We start from the raw sequence: 19,289 nt of genomic DNA, 5'->3' as shown, positions 1-19,289 counted from the left end.
TGCTGTAGAAAAGCGAAATTGATTAACTAAGTGACACTATTTGATAAATCATACTGTCCACGTTGAGAGTATGTATTCTATTAAATTTAACTGGTTTCTTCATGTGTAAATATATCCTGATAAATTGATGGGTACCCACTCGATGATTGTGTATATTGGACTTAGTTCCTTCTTAAAATAAAAATAATATAAAATATAATAGATCATAAATGTGTATTGATTAGATTACTGTCTAATAAATGGAATGAACAAATCAAGTGATGTTATAAGAATTATATTGTCAAAAAAAAGGTTTTTACCTTACAGAATACAACGGGGTTTTTTTCATTCATAAAACGTATTGTAATACTAGTAACCAATCATGGACTATATTTATTTGATTTAATATAATAATAAGATCACTTACATATTAGCTCACTGGTGTAAAGCTAATTCTTTATATATATATATATAAATACGTATTTCTATCTCTCTCTCTCCTTATCCTGCTGTGTATATGATAGTATAGGATAACCAAGAACCATCTTAGCTGAATGCGGTTGTCTCTAATTGTAGCTGATTTAAGCAAAGAATAACAAATTGTATTGTATGACAAGTTTATGAAGTGCTATTTTATTTAGAAAACGGACACACTGCTTTTAAATTTAGAGGCAATATAATAGATACATAGAAGTGTTTGTGTTTTAGTAAAATATCTGTATTAACGGCCGCCACTTAAGTGAACAAGTACAAAGGCCAATTGAGCTTAATTGCGCAGATTTGAGCGTATAAATAAGGACACTGACAGAGTGTCAGTATCCGTCTTGAGAAAGTCTCCACGTTACGAAAGGAGACGAAACGCGTTGACGTCACATTAGGACGTTGGGACACACCGCTGACTGCTTCCAGCTGATTTTCTACAGCTGACCGCCGAGCGCTGACCGCTGAGAACTGAACGCCGGCATTCACTAATACGCTGCATCTACAGCGTCCCGGCGCACTACTGGCCCCAGGCTCCCAGCGGCTGATCGCTCTATCAGCGCACCCACACCGCTGCAAGCTTACATCATTCTGGAGAAAGGACCCGCTTACTGCCGGCACTGAGGTGACCCACAGAGGAAAGCTACCGGCTTATTTCTCCTCCTCTCAACAAACGGAGTGAGCCTACAAATGCACTAATACAAGCGGGGTGAGATCAATTCCTTTTTACCCTATACAAGCTTCCTAATTAATTATCTATCAGCATACACTTGGAGTCCGGTCTTAAATACCATCCTATAGGCGTGTTACTGTACATGCGAAAAAGACTGTGGACTGTTCATTGTATAAATATACTGATTATCAATTGATCCTCTATTGTTTAATCATGGATATCAGAATCCTCTACTAAATGCCTAAACAACCATCTGGCTTCCAATATCAAGCGCTAATCTTCAGCGGAGTGTCCCTAATTATCTGTCCTATTATTGTTCTATATAGAACCTGAGCTCTGTACTTTTAGTACAAAATTACCACAGATATTACGATTATTTTACTGTTTTTGTGTGTATATTATATATATTTTTATAATTATACATTTTTTGTAATTTTTGTTGCTTTTATACAGAATGTATTTGTGTAGTAATTGATGCCTTTTTAACCATAAAATTTATACTGTTTAAGGCAGTGAGTCCGTTTCATTCATTTCTGCACACTGGCCCTTATTCTGATCGGTGCGGATATTCCCGCATTCTTACGGTGCGGTCCGCACGCCACGGTGTTTTGCCGCGTGCGGCCATCGTCCGTAGAAACGCCCACGTGTCCTCCGCATTCGGACGGACTCACTCTTTAAGAACAGGGCGTGTTTACGGACGACATACAAAGCATGCGTGTGCGGGAGAAACACTCCGATTCGGCACGGTATTACAGAGTATTACAGAGTATGCTCGGGAATACCGCATCCGAACGGGAGCCAAGCGGTGCTACCGCACGTAAGCGGAGTATTTACGCCAAACAACCCACTATGAAGTATCTTCTGCTATACATCACATGACCCACTTATTCAATTACCTATCCTCATAAAAAACTGCTTATTTGGAATTGGAATCAATTAGATTCCAATATATCCTTACAAGCATGCCTAACACATGCATTGCACACATTAACCCTTACAGCAATGTACACATGTGTATTGCTAGTATTAATATTCTGTCATGTCCATTGTTAGCAGTTTGAAAGTGTCTGACAAGTACAGCATATGTGGGTGTTTAGTACGGGTTCCTTGAAGCAGCAATGGTTTCAATTAAAGCACTGACAAGCGTCCTATTAGTGAGTAATGAGTAAAGGAGTAGATTCTATTGGGTTCAGGTGTTAATGGTTGTAGTCATTAGGCGTACGTTCGCCTACCGCATGAACGAGTGGTGTCCGCAAAGCAATAGTACACTTGTGGACACCGCACATTACTGCCCTTTTTGATCGCGTGCATTCGGAGTGGTTTCCGAATGTACGCCCCCCAACATAAGTGTACTCCCCCGTGTCCGCCCATGTTTCTGCCCCGTTTTGCCCACTTTGAAACTACGCCCATGTGTCATTCCGCATGACGCCCATAATACGCCCCTATTTCCCGAATGATAGCGGTGAACAGTTCTGGACGGGATCTGGCCGAACTGGTACCGAGTCAAGGCGTGGCACATGCGCGTTGCGTTCTCCACGCATGCGCAGACGCCGTAAACACGCGATCCGAAAGTATGCGGTAAAGTCCGCGTCAATCAGAATAAGGGCCACTGATTGGTTGTTCGGAGTATAACCTTGCAAATTGTATATTTAGCAGCGCAAATACACCAACCTCTCTCTTTTTTTGTCCTATTGTGCTTATATTTGTGGGTCAAGGCAAACCCATAGGTGCTATTTGCTGCAGCTAATATACACTTAAACTGACCATCATTAGATCATTATCTCCTTTTTTATTATAAGCGCGGGGGCACTTGTCGGCAGCAGACAGACTTTTTATCTGCCTGTAGCCTGCAAGTAAGAATCCCCTTTTTTAAGAATTCATTCTTAGTCCAGACGTGGAGGAGGAAACATCTCTGAAGCTCTGAAAGTCCCGGGAGCCCGGCAGCGTAAAGAAGAAGAAAGAAGATAAAGAAATAAGCCCTGGAAAAGAAGACAGAAGACACAAGACCATCCATGGAGGACCTGGTGAGTAGGATTTCCTTCCACAGGTCCACCATGGATTTTCTTCAGACAGGACGCCGACCCCGGAGCCGCCGACCCCGGAGCCGCCGACACCGGAGCCAGCGACCTACCGACGGGATCAAGATAGGTAAGTATCAGTGTGTGTGTGATGTGTGTATTAAACTTTTATTTTAAATTTGTGTCAGTGTGTTTTGTGTACTATTTTTTGAACTGTGGAACTACAAGTGCCAGCGGGCCCTTTAATGCCCAGCAGGCTGGGACTTGTGGTTCTCCAAGTTCCAGCTTGCTGGGGAGGCTTGCTGGCACTTGTAGTGCCACAGTAAAAAACAATAGTTTAATCTTTTTTTTACACTTGAATCAGCCCGATGCCCACCGCCCAGGGGCATCGGGGACAGCACCAGGCTTCAGCCTGGTCAGGTAAGTCCTGGAGGGGGGGACCCCTTTATTGGGGGGGGGGGTCCCCACTCCCCCAGGGCCCCTGGCCAGGCTGACTGGTTGGTAGGGATGAATGCTTTGGCCGGGGGGACTTGTATAAAAAGTCTCCCCCCGGCTGTGGCATTACCCTGCTGGCTGGTTTTGCCTGGGGCTGGTTCTTAAAATACGGGGGACCCCTACTCATTTTGGGAACCAGCCCCAGAGCAGGAGCCTGGGGCTGGTTGTTAAAAATCAGGGAACCCCTATTTGTCGGGTTCCCTGAATTTTAATTACCGGCTCCAGGCTCTGTCAGCCTGGTGCTGGTTTCGGCTGTGGGGGGGACCCCACGCCGTTTTTTTTAATATTTATTTATTTTTCTATTTTTTTTTTACACATTGCAGCCTGCACGGATCTGACTGATCCGTGCAGACTGCTACAAATAATTTGTATTAGCGGCCGTAAATACGGCCACTAATACGAATTAATACGACATCGGAGGGTTACAAAGCAGTCGTATATGACTGCTTTGTAAATGACCCTCCGGAACACGACTTTGCATACGACTGAAACAGTCGTATGCAGTCGTAGGGAAAATACTAATACGAAAAACTAGGTTTTTCATATTAGTAAATTTCCCCCATAATGTAGAAGGCTCAACCGGTGTGGAGCTGTAATTACCGGGAGCGCATCGATAGCAATAAAGGGAGGTTTATTGCTATCCACTTTATACCTGCCACTCACTTTGCCCAGCTGTCTACAAACCAACCATCTCTTTCGCTCGGTGTCGGGAACCTGCAAGCGGAAGGGCGACCTGTGGCAAACCCTGACTGCCTTGGCTAACAAGCGGGACCCCCGAGAGGTACAGCCTGTATCACGACTCACACCAGCGCTGTACGGCTGGAACCCAGTCACTCCCGGCGTCGACTCTTTAAACGGGGTGTCGCGCCGGTGGATGAGACGGTGTCCATCTGTATCCTCCAGACGCGTCGCTGGTTGTTACATAGTTACATAGTAGATAAGGCTGAATAAAGACTTGCGTCCATCTAGTTCAACCTACGTTTTAATAGCATATCCCTTGTAAAAGACAGAATATGGTTCTGGTTCTGTAATTACTGGGAGTGCATTGTCATCGATGCACTCCCAGTAATTACAGCTCCACACCGGTTGAGCCTTCTACATTATATCATCACAAGTGAGTTCCCCATAACATCTACAGGCTCCATTCATCATTTATCAATTGGAATACCATACATCACTCTGTCAGCAATAACCACATTGTCTTCTACAAGGACTTATTCTTTATTTATCATTCCATCATATATCATCATAAACAGGCTCCCCGCTTATAATTTGGACTTTCCATCTACCAACAATAAGTGGGTAAGAGCAACTGGACTTATCATCTATACATCATTAAGTCTGTGACAGGTATTGGTGGTCGAAATTTGGGCATAATTATCTATAAATGTATATCCATTAATTTTATATGTATTTGAGTCTTTTCAATTGTTTTTTTAATAAATACTATTATGTGTTTAATTTAGTGCGCTCTCTAATTATTCTTGAATAATACTAGTCTGGTTTTTCTATTGGGATCTGTTGTTGATCCTATTGGGAGCTGCCATACAAACACTTTGTTTTCAGAAAAATATATTATTGTAATCAGCACCCGACTTATAGATTTAGTTTGGGCTTTTCATGTGTCTACCATTTTCTTGTGTGTACCTTGTGCATGCCAACCATATGGTTTCAACCTATTGACTATCAACCTATCATCTGGATCCCATCTGACTGGATGCCACAGTTAGTAAGTGCTATTCTGTCACCACAAATAATGTGATAGCATTTGTGCTATAGATGGATACACTTCTTAGGGTAACATTTCTAAGAAAATAAAGATGTAACAGGTACCAAGTACCAGATAAGATCTATTGCAAATGTCAGATAAACGTGCTGCCGGGCTCACGTGAAAGCGTGCATTCTCATGGACTCACCTTCTGGCTCTGCGGTCCACTAGTCACTTTTTCCATCATGTTATCCAACTCTTTGAATTTCAGCAATGCAGCTCTGACCTCCCCATAAAGCTCCTTATATTCTGCATATTGGTCATTAAAAACGGCTTTATATTTCTGCTGCTCCTCTGCACTCCTGATCTCTGGATACTTCCTGCAGAACAGAGAACGTCTCACATAATCATCTACAATCACTTCTAATTCTCTCAGACATGGCAAAAAGAAAAACCCAGTCAGTTCTGTAATATCGTCCTTATTTATCTTGGTGCGGAACCACAGATTTCCTCATGATTATACTATCAGGCTCATTATCAGTACAAAGAGCCCATTGCCAGGTACATGGCACAGAGAAAACTTCCAGTCGGGGCAGCCAACAGGGGGGTGCCGTGGGTACAGCTGTCCCGGGCCTCGGCCTCTGGAGGGCCCTGGACTTCTGCCCACAGTGGCATGGCGCCACCCCCCTTCCCGCACAATGCCTCCCCCACCCGGTGCCCCCCCAGCCAGGCACGCACAATACACAGTGCAGCCTACAGAGCGCCGAGCCTAGGATACAGAGGGGCTCGGAACTCTGCAGGCTGCAGTGTGCGCTCCCGACCGTCCATGAAGGAGGGAGATGCCGCGCCACCACTGTTGGTGAGTAATGGTAATTGGGGGGGGGTAGGGGGAGGCGGGGTGTGTGCGGGCGCGCGGGGGTGCACCGCTGGGGGCCCGGACTGAAGGTCAGTCCCGGGCCCCAACATTTCTAGTGGAGGCCCTGCTCCCAGTCTAAATCACCTGGCACAGAAACCCTTACATTTCCATCTAAAATGTAAGGAGACCTGTCATTGCAATCTTTGATGTGGATAAAATCCCAAATAACAGCAATGCTGTATATTGGGTCTGATGCAGAGATGTACTGAAGGTGCATACACACTTAGATTATAAATAAAATCATATGCATGATAACGATATTGTAAACATTATTTTTTTGTCTTCTAGAGTGTATACACGATGTCATTAACTATGCACGCTTCCGTGGGTCATTAGTGATGTCCTCCGCCTTCTGTACATGCAGGGTGACAAAGGATATTGGTAGCGAGAGCCATGCTGCAGAATGTGTATGCACTTGCCAATGCCTACACCCCCATTGTGGTCCCGTCTTGCATGACATTGCTGGGCACAAATAAAGTTCATTGTGTACCCATCTTAATGCCACAGGAGGCTTCTTATATTTAGTGTATGTCAGGCATGGCCAAACTGTGGCCCTCCAGCTGTTGAAAAACTACACATCCCAGCATGCCTTGCCAAAGTTGTAACATTTCCTAATAGTAAAACTGTGGCAATGCATGATGGGACTTGTAGTTTCACAACTGCTGGAGGGTCATATTTTGGTGATTCCTCATGTACAGTACGTCCTCAAAGTGTATCAACAGGTACAGGGTGGGATGTACTATCATCTGCAGCCCCTCTCCATCGCACATCGCCAGCTACTGCAAAGAGAACAATCGTATATGCACTAACAGATACAATTATTATAGCAAAGAACAGCTTTTGCTTTAAGAGCTGCCCTTTGCGTTGCGCCGGCTATGTGGCAGCGGGTCCCTGGCAGCTCCACAGTGGCTCCCCCTCCTCCCTTACCCAGTTGATGCTGCTACGGGGCCAGCTCCGCCTCCTCCTCCCTGCACCCGGACTCAGGCGAGGGGACATCATTGCCGCTCCGCAGGGGTCGTGGGGGCAGTGTGGGTCACGATAAGAAGCCCATAGGCTTCTATGGGGTGTCACCAGTTTTTGCTGGTGATACCCCCCCAGCGAAAACCTGGTGTTCGGGTTTTCCTGAATATCAAAATGCGGTGAAAACCCTGATAACAGGGTTTTTACCACATTTATCAAGGTTTGTACCACATTTTTTGTTTAGTTCATCCCGCCCACAGGCTGCTGCTCAGAAATAGTTCCATAGACATCCTGACTAATGAGATTGGGAATGATTTTCAAAGGAGCTATGCAGGATTAATTGTCCAGTTAACAGACATCCCTCGTAACAGTAACATTGAGGAGATGCAGCTGACAACTTCACAGGAAAGATTCTGCCAGCTACTTTCCTCAATATTAGAACCTGCATGGGTGACACTGACAATGTAATTGAAGAAGTGCAGAACCCCTCCCATAACTATACAGCACCGTATGCAATCATGGAATCACCTAATAGTAGAGCCGGCCCTGACGAAGACAGACATTTTCGTGTCCCCTCCTTATCACCAGAAGGAGGATTGAGGAATTTAAGTACTTTAGAACCTCATGTAGCCTAAAATGCTTACAGAACATAATCCGGTATCATATGAGGTTTTGGCCTGTTACCCGTGGGGACAGATCGATTTAGAACTCCAGAGTCACTGCCTTTCTCTGAGAAATGGATGGTCTTGGTGACTTTCCCTTTGATGTCCCCTAATTGTTGAACCTCATCTTCAAAAACTATTCTCCTTGGTCTGTCAATCCTCTATAGAAACAAAACAAAAAATATTTATTAACAGTTACTAATATAACCCCAGCATTTTCCAATTAAAAATGAATTATGCTATTCCTTTGAGATGACTGTCTACTGATTACATCCTAACTAACTACATATATATATATATATATATATATATATATATATATATATATATCTGCATACATAGATCTGCATAGATCTCACACATGTATGTGTGTGTGTGTGTGTGTATTCTTGCTACCAGTCCACAACATAAGAGTACTGTCAGCAACGGCAGCTGTGTGCACACCTGAACGGAGGCTATACTTGAATAACTGTGACTGCCAGTGGGCAAAACTCGAAAATCGGCCGATATCGCTCCCATGGATCTTTTGCTAAATCTTCTGACCTTAAGGCCCCCATATACTATGTGATTTTGGTCCTGATTTCACCCGATTCAGATGGATCGGGCAGTGAAATCGGGCCAAATTGCAGGTTTAGACACCTGGTCCGACCCGATGCGCGGTCCTGAGCGCATCGGGTCAGAGTCGGGAGGTCAGACTGGCTGCACATAAGATTTGCTAAATCTTATGTGCAGCCGGGCAGGGGACACAGAGGTGGCAGGCGCCGATGAGGGGGGCGGGGGACGCTGGCGAGGGAGATGGGCAGGGGGGCGGGGGACACCGGCGAAGGAGTCGGGCAGGGGGAGCTGGAGCAGGGAGCTGTCAATGCTCTGTCCGGGAAGGTGGAGGGAGCAGGGGGTCGGGGGACACTGTTAGTAGTGCAGAGGCAGCGGACACTGTGCGGGACACAGTGGCAGCAGTAACGTAGAGGTGGGCAGGAGGGAGCCGGGAGCTGTTAGCGCTGGGGAAAAAAAAGCCCATTCAATGAATGGGCAGCATGTGATTGGCTGAGCGCTCTCTCAGCCAATCACAGGCTGCCCATTCATTGTATGGGCTTTTTTTTTTAAGTACTGACAGTTCCCGGCTCCCCCTGCCCGGCTCTATGTTAGTGGCGCCTCTGTGTCACTGTCCCCCGCAGTGTCCGCTGCCTCTGCACTACTAGCAGTGCCCCCCCACCCAGCCGCCTCGCAGCGTCCCCCGCCTGCCACCTCGCTTTACACTGCCCCCCTGCTCCCTCCACCTTGCAGCTCCACGGGAGTTGTAAATGACACATTGCATGCGATGTATCATTTGCAAAACTTGACATTTGCAAAACGTGCCTAATCGTGTGTCCTCCTCCCGGGGAGCTACGGGGGAAATCAGGTCCGACTTGTCCTTAGTCGGACTAACGTATGGGGGCCTTTACATGCTGCATGAAAGAACAGAAGATTTAACAGAAGATCCATAGGAACGCACATGGGATCTAAAGGAAAATCTTTGGTAAAGATGTACGCTTGCCTGAAATCTTTTCTCCAGGATGGAGAAAAGATTTCAAAGCTAAATTTATGCGCACATATTAAGATCAAAGATCTTTCTAGTGTGTGGGCACCTTTACATTTTACTTGTGCCCTATAAAGAGTGGATCCACTCATTTGCTTTGGAGGAGACACACAGTTGGGAACATACAGTAGATGTGGTATGCTGCACTTTGATTCATTTGGTAGCTGGTGCAGTCACTGTATGTATGCTATGTTTTTCACTTTAAAATGTATAATATTTTATTATGGAAATTGTATATCACTATTGTAATGATAAATTGCATTGTTGCCAGTTATATATACACAATCCCAGTTGCTGTGAAATACTATATTAGTCTAATATTAGACACTGTTTAAGCTATTTATGTTAAGCTATTACACGCAACATTTATTTATTTTTTTTGTATAAAAATTTAACAAAAATGATGTATAGGTAATCTAAAGTATTTTATCACTTATCTCTGGGATTTATGGATTGCCACTGAGAAAAATTACGTATATTGGTCATTTGAGTGTAATGGCCCTCCAGGGACCTGTCGCATTGTCATGAAATGTATACCATGTATGTTGACTATTATATATTGACTTTATTGAAAAACTAAAAAAACTTTAATGACCCTGGTTCGATGTACACTTTTTAGGTATTACCTTGTTTAAGGTTGTTATCCCTTTAAGGCAGAAGAGTTGTCTGAAGTTTTTCACCAATTTACGGGGTATGTAAAATCTGCATCTTCCGTTTCTCTATACCAAGTTAGCAAAAGGCTTCTCATCATCTTTTCGCTTATTTGAATTTATGTTGCTCTCCCCATTATTCATTTTTGTACATATAATTATACTTTCAGATTTTTTCAGGATTCTTGCCTTAATGATCAGACCAGTATTTAGTTCCCGCAAAAACACAAACTGTATATACTATACATACTGTATGAAATATGTGAGGTAAAGGTATGCAATGTATTCATTTCGTGTCCCGCTGATAATTATTTTAACTTGATGAAATGTAAAACTTAGGTACTGTAGTTGAAGTTGAACCACTTTTAAACACCATAGCATTATGTTATATAACTGTATAACTGTATCATTTCAATTTCTCCACTGTAAATAGACTTAATATGTAATTGCTATGACTCCATAATAACATATTTTCCAATAGAAAACAAGTCCGATATCAGTGTCAATATAGTCTGACATGGTGAAATGTGAGACTACTCCACAGCAGTGTGGTTTACCTTTTTTACCAACAAGACTTCATACCTCCCAACCATGCCAACCGTGCCAGGAGGGACACATTGCTCTGCTCCTGCACTTTCCTATTAATGTATGATTACCATCACCTGTGGTGAAACACCTTTCTTATTAGTTAACCTGTTCAAAAACAGGTGATGGCAATCATACATTAAGAGGTACAGTAAGTCCAGGAGCAGAGCATAGTTTCCCTCCTGAGTCCTGGAATGGGTCATGTTGGGAGGTATGAGACTCTGTCCACCGAAAGATATGGAGCAACCTACCATTTGCCATAAATTAATAGAGCACACTTGATTTTGGCACAATTTCTGCCATGGATTTAATGCAGGGTTGCCTACCTGATCCTCTCCTTCAGGGAGAAAATGATCTGTTCCTGGACTTCCCTGGTAGTGTATGATTGCCATCACCTGTGGTGAAACTCATTTCTTATCAATTACCTACAGTAGCTCCCCACAGGTGATGGCAATCCTACATTACCAGGGAAGTCCAGGAACAGAACATTTTCTCCCTGAAGGAGAGGGTCAGGTAGGCAACCATGATTTAATGGCTAATGCTATTTATACCAGATTGGAAATAAGAGGGGTGCACATACAGCGTGAGTGCTCTAGCCTTGCCACAGAGGGTTAATTCCCCAGTTCCATTTGTTTAAACTAATGTTGCTGTGGTTCTCAACCTCAGTCCTAGAGTACCCCCAACAGTGCACGTTTTCCATGTCTCCACACAGAATCACAGGTGAAATAATTAGCTTCACCTGTGGATCTTTTAAAATGTGTCCGTGAATAATGAATGCACCTGCCAGGTGACCTGGAAACGTGCACTGTTGGGGGTAGTTGAGGACGGAGGTTGAGAACCACTGACTAACAGTATGCATTGTTGCACATGTATGTGAAAATAAATACAGTTTCCTATATTATAGAAAATACATAATAAAAGCTAAATAAAAAGGTATGGAGATTAGGCACATATGATGATATTACAATTATAGACAATAAAAAATAAAGATAATGGCACTAGATTAGGGGTGGTTATATGACACAAAGTGAAATGAGTGTGATTTTATATTCTGAAACTGCCCCCTCACCTTAACCTTCCCAGTCTGCCTGCGCCTCTCTTCATGACGCCACATTTTGAGACACACCAGAGAACAGGACAAGTACAGCAGCATGTTAAAAAACAGGAGAGCTATGGCTGCTATCTGTCCCCCTTCCACCCTACAGAATGCCACCATCAGTGGGTTGACAGCAAACACAGAGTAGCAGAGGCCACCACGGTTTATATCGTTGATGTAGGCAATGCCTGCCGCCATGTATAAAAGAAACATGATGATGTTGATAGCAAACTCAGTGAGAGGCCACCAGTGGGAGTCAAGGAGAATGGTCCGATAGTATAGGGTCAGACCCAACCCCAACAGGATCAAGGTTACCAGCCAAGCCAAACTGGCAACAACCATTACAAATGGAGTCATTGGGCCATAGTAACTGTAGCCACCGGGCAACGTTCTTTGGAGTTCAGTACCAAAGAGGTTGTACCACTGGTAGTCCTTCTGGATATAGGCGCATACGCAGGCAAATACCATACCACCAAAAATTAACTGCACTCCAGCCAGGACTCTGAGCAAACCAGGCCAAGACTTCATGTAGGAATATTTTAAAGTGAATGCTTCTACCTTTTCTCCATAGTTTATGTACCCTTGACTTCTCCTTTCCATAGAATTTGGAATGTCCTTTAATTTAATTTCTTTAACAGGATTGATGCTGTTTGAGGCTTTAGTGACATGGCTGCTTTTGTCTGCAAGACTGGATTCTCTGCTAATATCTAGTGGTGTAATTGGGGGTGAAGCATGAACACCTTCCAAACTCTTCAGCGTGAAAGGCTCTCCTTTTGTCCTGCTTCTCCTGAAGAATCTCTTCCAGGAGTCGGGGATGATCTGTCGCACAGGTTTTAAATCATTTAACTCCTGAAACTCGAAAACATGTCGATTTGTGTAAGGTCCAATCTCCTTGTGTGTGCCGTGGTCATAGTAATCAAAAGAGAAACTGGGAGCATCGCCCCAGCTTGGAGTCTCTGCCGGCCACACAACTGGTCTTGTACTGTTTTTCTTCTCAGTTAGTGAAGGAATGGAAGACATGGCAGTCATATCAAAGGGATTTAATCTGAAATGTTGCTGGAAATATATTTGTAGGCTTCAGATCCTTTCCCATGTCCCGAAGGAGAAGTTGCCCTAGTTTATAAACCACGTGGTATATATTCCTTACTTCACAGGAAGAACAGGTCTGGAAAAAAAAATGAATTAAAATTGACAGTTGATCATTTATTTTGCTTTTAACACAGGAAGCATTAGAGTAGGGGTGCAATAATTGCTAATTTGTTAATAAGAAGCAGCAGTGACTCAAAAGAGGCCCAGCGACTTGTTGACTAGGCACAATCTCAAAATGGAAGACCATGGTAGAGTCACCATTAAACATGTCTTTGTAGTCATCATAGTAACATACAGTATACTTAGGAATAAATGGATAATTATCATCCCTTATGATTTATAGACATGCTTCAGTGTAAATAATGATGGCCATTTCTTCTCATTATTATGAAATCTGGAGTGTCAGCAGGACCCAAGAAATAGAAAATATATATATAGTAATGTATGCACCAGCATTTCTGCTGCTGGACAGAGGTGCAAGAGAGAGATGGGAATATTTATCTCCTGCAACTAAAGCTGGCCACACATCTACATATTGATTGTCAGATTGGGCTGGTTGGAACAAAAACCTGGTAATATTTGAATGACATGTTTTGGCAGTTTTCCAGGATTTCAAAGCAATAATAATGTATAATAACAGGACACCACAGGCTGCTCCCCTGTATAATAACAGGATACCACAAGCTTCTCCCCAGTATAATACTAATAACAACAGGACACCGCAGGCTGCTCCCCCGTCTTATAATAATAGGACACCAGAGAATGCTCCTCTGTATAAAAACAGAACACCACCGGCTGCTCCCCCTGCATAATAACAGGACTCCACAGGTTGCTTCTCCTATATAATATCAGGACACCACAGGCTGCTCCCCCTGTTTTATAATATTAACCGGACACCACAGGCTGCTCCCCCTGTATAATAATAATAATAATAATAATAACAATAACAACAACAACAACAGGACCCCACAGGCTGCTCCCCCTGTGTTATAATAATAATTACAATTATAATAATAACAGGATCCCACAGGCTGCTCCCCTGTAAAATAACAGGACACCACAGGCTGCTCCCCTGTATAATAACATAACATATAATATATAATTTATATAATGTGCTAGTATTAGAAATGTTAGGGACCCATCTAATGAAGCTCACCTGGACGCGGTGGATGGGCTGACATATTTGCGCAAATGTGTGCTAAGAACTTCAATTATACTCCATGTTAATTGTTAGAGTTTATCAAAATTATTTTTACTATCAGTGCTCTTAGCACCTAGAGTGTGCATCAGTATTGTTCTCTTGGTACTCTTTACTTAGAAGGGCGCCCACGATTTTGATCGTGGGCATCGTTAGTAAAAAATCTCGGGCATCTCGAGCATTGAATGCACTAAAAAATCGGGTGCGATCAATCGACGAGATGCCCGAGATTTCCCATAGGGAACAATGTTAAATGTCTCAATTGACCCAATTTTCCTGTTCAATGCCTCAATTGACCCGATTTTTCCATAGGAAACAATGTTAAATGGGCCACAGAGGCCAAATAGGCACCCTGAAGTGTATAATGGCCACCCGAATTGTTAACGCCACCCCACGATCAACGTCAACCCGATGCCTGGTGAGCGCAGCGAGCCCGCGAGGGGCGGCGGTACGCGTCCTACGACCTTTTCATACCCCCACTATCCACGTCGGCGTGGAGTTGAGAATAGAAAGTGTGGCGAGCGCAGCGAGCCACCGAGCCCGAAGCGTGGCGAGCGCAGCGAGCCCCGCGAGGGTACGCGGAAAGCTGTGAAGCCCGCGAGGGGACGCGGATACCTGTGAAGGTATCCGCGTCCCCTCGCGGGGCTCGCTGCGCTCGCCACGCTTCGGGCTCGGTGGCTCGCTGCGCTCGCCACACTTTCTATTCTCAACTCCACGCCGACGTGGATAGTGGGGGTATGAAAAGGTCGTAGGACGCGTACCGACGCCCCTCGCGGGCTCGCTGCGCTCGCCACGCTTCGGGTTGACGTTGATCGTGGGGTGGCGTTAACAATTTGGGTGGCCATTATTCACTTCAGGGTGCCTATTTGGCCTCTGTGGCCCATTTAACATTGTTTCCTATGGAAAAATTGGGTCAATTGAGGCATTGAACAGGAAAATCGGGTCAATTGAGACATTTAACATTGTTCCCTATGGGAAATCTCGGGCATCTCGTCTGTCGCATCGCACCTGATTTTTTAGTGCATTCAATGCCCGAGATGGCCGAGATGGGCGCCCTTCTAAGTAAAGAGTACCGTTCTCTTTTTTCCTGTATGGTACTAGAAGCCTTAACTTGGTAGCACCTCACATTATGTTTAAAAATATGGTGTGCAGTCCAGCCCCCCCCCCCCCCCCTCTTTCCTTAATAACATAACCCCACAGGCTGCTCCCCCTGTATAATAATAGGACCCCACAGGCTGCACCCCCTTTATAATAACAGGACCCCCCAGGCTGCTTCCCTGTATAATAACAGGACCCCACAGGCTGCTGCTCCCCCTGTATAATAACAGGACCCCACAGACTGCTCCCCCTGTATAATAACAGGACACCACAGGCTGTTCCCCTGTATAATAATAATAACAACAACAACAACAGGATGCCCCGCCTGTATAATAACAGGACACCACCGGCTGTTCCCATGTATAATAATAATAATAATAATAATAATAATAATAATAATAATAACAGGACACCACAGGCTGCTCCCACTGTATATTAATAACTGGACACCACAGGCTGCTCCCCTGTATAATAATAATAATAATAATAATAATAATAATAATAATAATAATAATAATAAGACCCCACAGACCCCCTGTATAATAACAGGACACCACAGGCTGTTCCCCTATATAATAATAATAACAACAAAAACAGTACCCCACAGGCTGCTCCCCCTGTATAATAATAATAATAATAATAATAGGACACTACAGGCTGCTCCCCCTGTATAATAAAAACTTGACATGACAGGCTGCTCCCCTGTATAATAACAGGACCCCAAAGGCTACTTCCCCTGTATATTAACAGGACACCACAGGCTGCTGCCCTAGTATATTAGCAGGACACCAAAGGCTGCTCAGCCTGTACAGTCGCTCTTATCTGATCTCGATGCCGGACACCAAGGTAGGCTGCAGCACTACCAGGAAGTAGGTGGAACGCACAGGAGGAAGTAAGGTGGAACGCACAGCTTGTGATCGCCACAGGCTACTTCCTGCTACCTTTCACTGGGCCAGATTCTCTAAACTTCAAAAGTGATAAAATGGAGAGTGATAAACAGCCAGCCAATCAGCTCCTACCTGCCATGTCACAGACTGTGTTTGAAAAATGTCAGGTAGGATCTGATTGGCTGGCTGTTTATCACTCTCCATTTTATCACTTTTGAAGCTTAGAGAATCTGGCCCAAAATCTGGCCCACAACCCCACCCTCTGTAGCGGCCTTCTGCACTAGACATGTCCTCAGTGCACGAGGCCGGCGGCCATGTTTGTGCAGACCAGTCAGTGACTGAGTTCAGCCGCAGCAGCAGCAAAAGGACAAAGGCGGCTGGCGGCACACTGATCGATTGAGCAGCCCGGAGGGCACATGGCACACTGCCCCCTGCCCAGCCCGCCACTGAGCACTGATGATCCTTCTGCAAGACATTTCTGTGATATTTCCTGCATCTGGCTATTAGTACATAGCAGCAATTCATAAAAGTATGCAGAAACTGCAGTTTCTCTACAAAAAAACAAACACCAACCCATTGCTAAATAGACCCCATAGTAGTATTATGTATTAGCAGCAAGGCCCTGAACCTCTTTACTGCTCATGTCTTCTTCTTTCTTTATTAAGGTTTTAAATGGGGGACCATAATGTCTGTTTCCTTTCTTTTCAATTTAAAGTGTTGTGCCTTGTGCACCATGTTATATCTGCATTGTAAGTAAAGTTCAATATATTTACTGAATTGTAATATTCTTTAAATCTACAGTACAGGATATAATATTCATTATGTACAATGTGTAACCAAATAATTCAGGCCATTGTCGTTTCACTGTTATCTATAGGATTACCACCTTTGTGTTGAGAGATTCCCAGAGAGTGATCCGCCCCTTGACACACCGACAGCCCACCCATTGACATGGGTTAGGACGTCAAGGTCATTAGGTCGACACAAGCATTATGTCGACATGGGGAAGGTCAACAGTCAAAAGGTCAACATGGGGTTTTCACCTTTTTTTTTGAGCCGACATGTGCCGACAGGCGGTATTTCATGCCCTACCATCCACTAGGACATGGTGGGAGAATTAAATAGTGTGCCGAGTGCAGCGAGGCACCGTGCCCGAAGCATGGTGAGCACAGCGAGCCATGCGAAGGGACTCAGTACTAAGTTTCACTGTCCATGTTGACTGTGTCGAAATTCTGGGCAAATTTAAAGAAAAAACAACCCATGTCGACCTTCTGACTGTTGACCTTCCCCATGTCGACCTAATGCTTGTGTCAACCTAATGACCCTATCAACCTAACCCATGTCGACCTTCAGTCATGTCAGCCTTCCTGCATGTCGACCTAATGGTGTCGACCTAATGATTGCCGACCAACTTGCTGAAAACCTAATGATCCCTACCCAATATACGTTATGCCAGGACTCGAAAATTTAAAAATAATTAGGGACAATATGGACAGTACGGACAATACGGAAGGGCACGCCAAAAATGTACACCATAATGGCCTTTACATGTCACACACCCATTACATTTTATACGACATGCCATAATGCCCATTACTCGTTTTGCCAGGGCTCGACAATTTTTTTCTAAACTGGGACAACGGTGACAGTGCGCGCCAAAGGCATGCTCCAAAAATTTACACCATAATGCCTATTACACATCATACACCCATTACATAGTATACAACATGCCATAATGCCCTTTACACATTATGCCACACACTGTAATGCCCATTACATGTTATACCAAACACTGTAATGCCCAATACACGTTATGACATACACTGTAATGCCCATTACATATACCATACACCGTAATGGCTATTACATATTATGCAATATAAGTGCCACTTACCTACATGTTAATTGATAGGGTTTTGTTGCTTGATGCCAGGGCCTTCATGCTTGATGCCAGGGCCATAATGCTCCTTGCCACCAGGGAGTGCAAATGCCTGTTGCCAACATGGCAATGGCTGAACATGGCTGCTTGTCAACTATTTCAAATCTCATGTCAGCCCGTTCTCCGACTCCTGATACAGACCTGTTCACTAGACTGCGTATACTCACTAGACTGCGTATACTCACTAGACTGCGTATACTCACTAGACTGCATTTACTTGCAGCCTAGCGAACAGGTAAGCCACCTGAATTTCCTCTCTAGCATGTGAGCGGATGTGTATGTGAACACATCCCCTTGCATCCGTCGTACAGGCGAAAAATGAAAAAAAAAAAAATAGTATTGGTTTACACATTTTCTATATAATTACTTAATAGGCTCCCTTGACTGTTTTGGCCTGAAACACCTGCTGTTTCCCTAATCTGGCTTGGAAGTCAACATCACGATCTATGCAGCAATTTACAAATTGGCAGAAAAAAGCCTTGTCATTCCTTTCGTTTAATTACAATAGTTTTCTATTTAGCTTGTCATGGACAGGAAATCACTGAAAGGTACTGACACCGAGCATCGAAACTGCTCAGATTACACGCACGAATACCGCAAGCCTCTACACGGCAATGTCCAACCCTTATAATAGACAAAAGAGACCAATACAGAGATCAATCTGTGGGGCAGCAAAGCAGAGTTCTCTAACATAGCAGTTAAAAACAACACATTAGAGATACACTGTAGAGGTACAATATGGAGGTACTCAAGAAAAGAATAAATGTACAATATAACAATACTTATGAAAAAAAACAAGGGCATTCAGGCTAAATGTGTAATTTCAGTACATACTGACAGACAACATAGAGAAATAGTAATTACAACACTGGGTATGTCAAGATGAAGTAGAAAATACATTTCTGTCTTACCTCATGTCTAATATTTTGGAGGCCCATTTGTTGTATATTCTGGTTTAGAAATAGAAAAGTCAGATTTGGAGTTTGCTACCTGCATACTGTACATATCTATTTCCTGCTCTCTGGCACCATGTATTATTCTCCAAAGGGAGTTCAAGTCCACTGTACTGTTATCTGTATGCGCTAGGTAGTGTTAGTTATTCATTAACTATACAGTACTGGATTCAGTAAGCAGTAGGTGTGTTGGAAGAGGGCTGTCTTAATGTTCTAACCCACCCTAGGATTAGAATATATCAGGCAGAAGCACAATAATAGTAACTATATAGTTATTAAAGAAACATTTTTTAGCTAAAGTACTTGCTCTGCCTAACAGAGCTTGTG

General features: G+C 43.9%; 1 protein-coding gene across 5 annotated transcripts in view; it reads right to left on the bottom strand.

The window, feature by feature from the left end:
- OCEL1 (occludin/ELL domain containing 1) overlaps positions 1-19,048 on the bottom strand; it is a 37,768-nt gene extending 18,720 nt beyond the window's left edge. For 2 of the 5 annotated variants that reach the window (XR_014473364.1, XR_014473363.1), the window contains exons 1-4: positions 18,921-19,048; positions 11,772-12,963; positions 7,914-8,052; positions 5,562-5,733 (exon numbers count right to left, since the gene is read on the bottom strand). Coding sequence is in view for 3 of the 5 variants with exons in the window: in XM_083181854.1 (XP_083037980.1) it covers positions 5,562-5,733; positions 7,874-8,052; positions 11,772-12,827 (1,407 nt within the window). In the remaining 2 variants the exon portion in view is untranslated. Of the gene's footprint in view, positions 1-5,561; positions 5,734-7,873; positions 8,053-11,771; positions 12,964-18,920 lie in introns of all 5 variants that reach the window. The other 3 variants (XM_083181854.1, XM_083181864.1, XM_083181882.1) reach the window with 2 other exon arrangements.
- Positions 19,049-19,289: the final 241 nt, after the last annotated feature.

This window comes from Crinia signifera, chromosome 1 (genome assembly GCF_055691185.1).
Source record: "Crinia signifera chromosome 1, ASM5569118v1, whole genome shotgun sequence".
NCBI classification, from domain to species: domain Eukaryota; kingdom Metazoa; phylum Chordata; class Amphibia; order Anura; family Myobatrachidae; genus Crinia; species Crinia signifera.
Note: the sequence above shows the minus strand (reverse complement) of the source record. Positions and strands in the feature narration are given on the sequence as shown.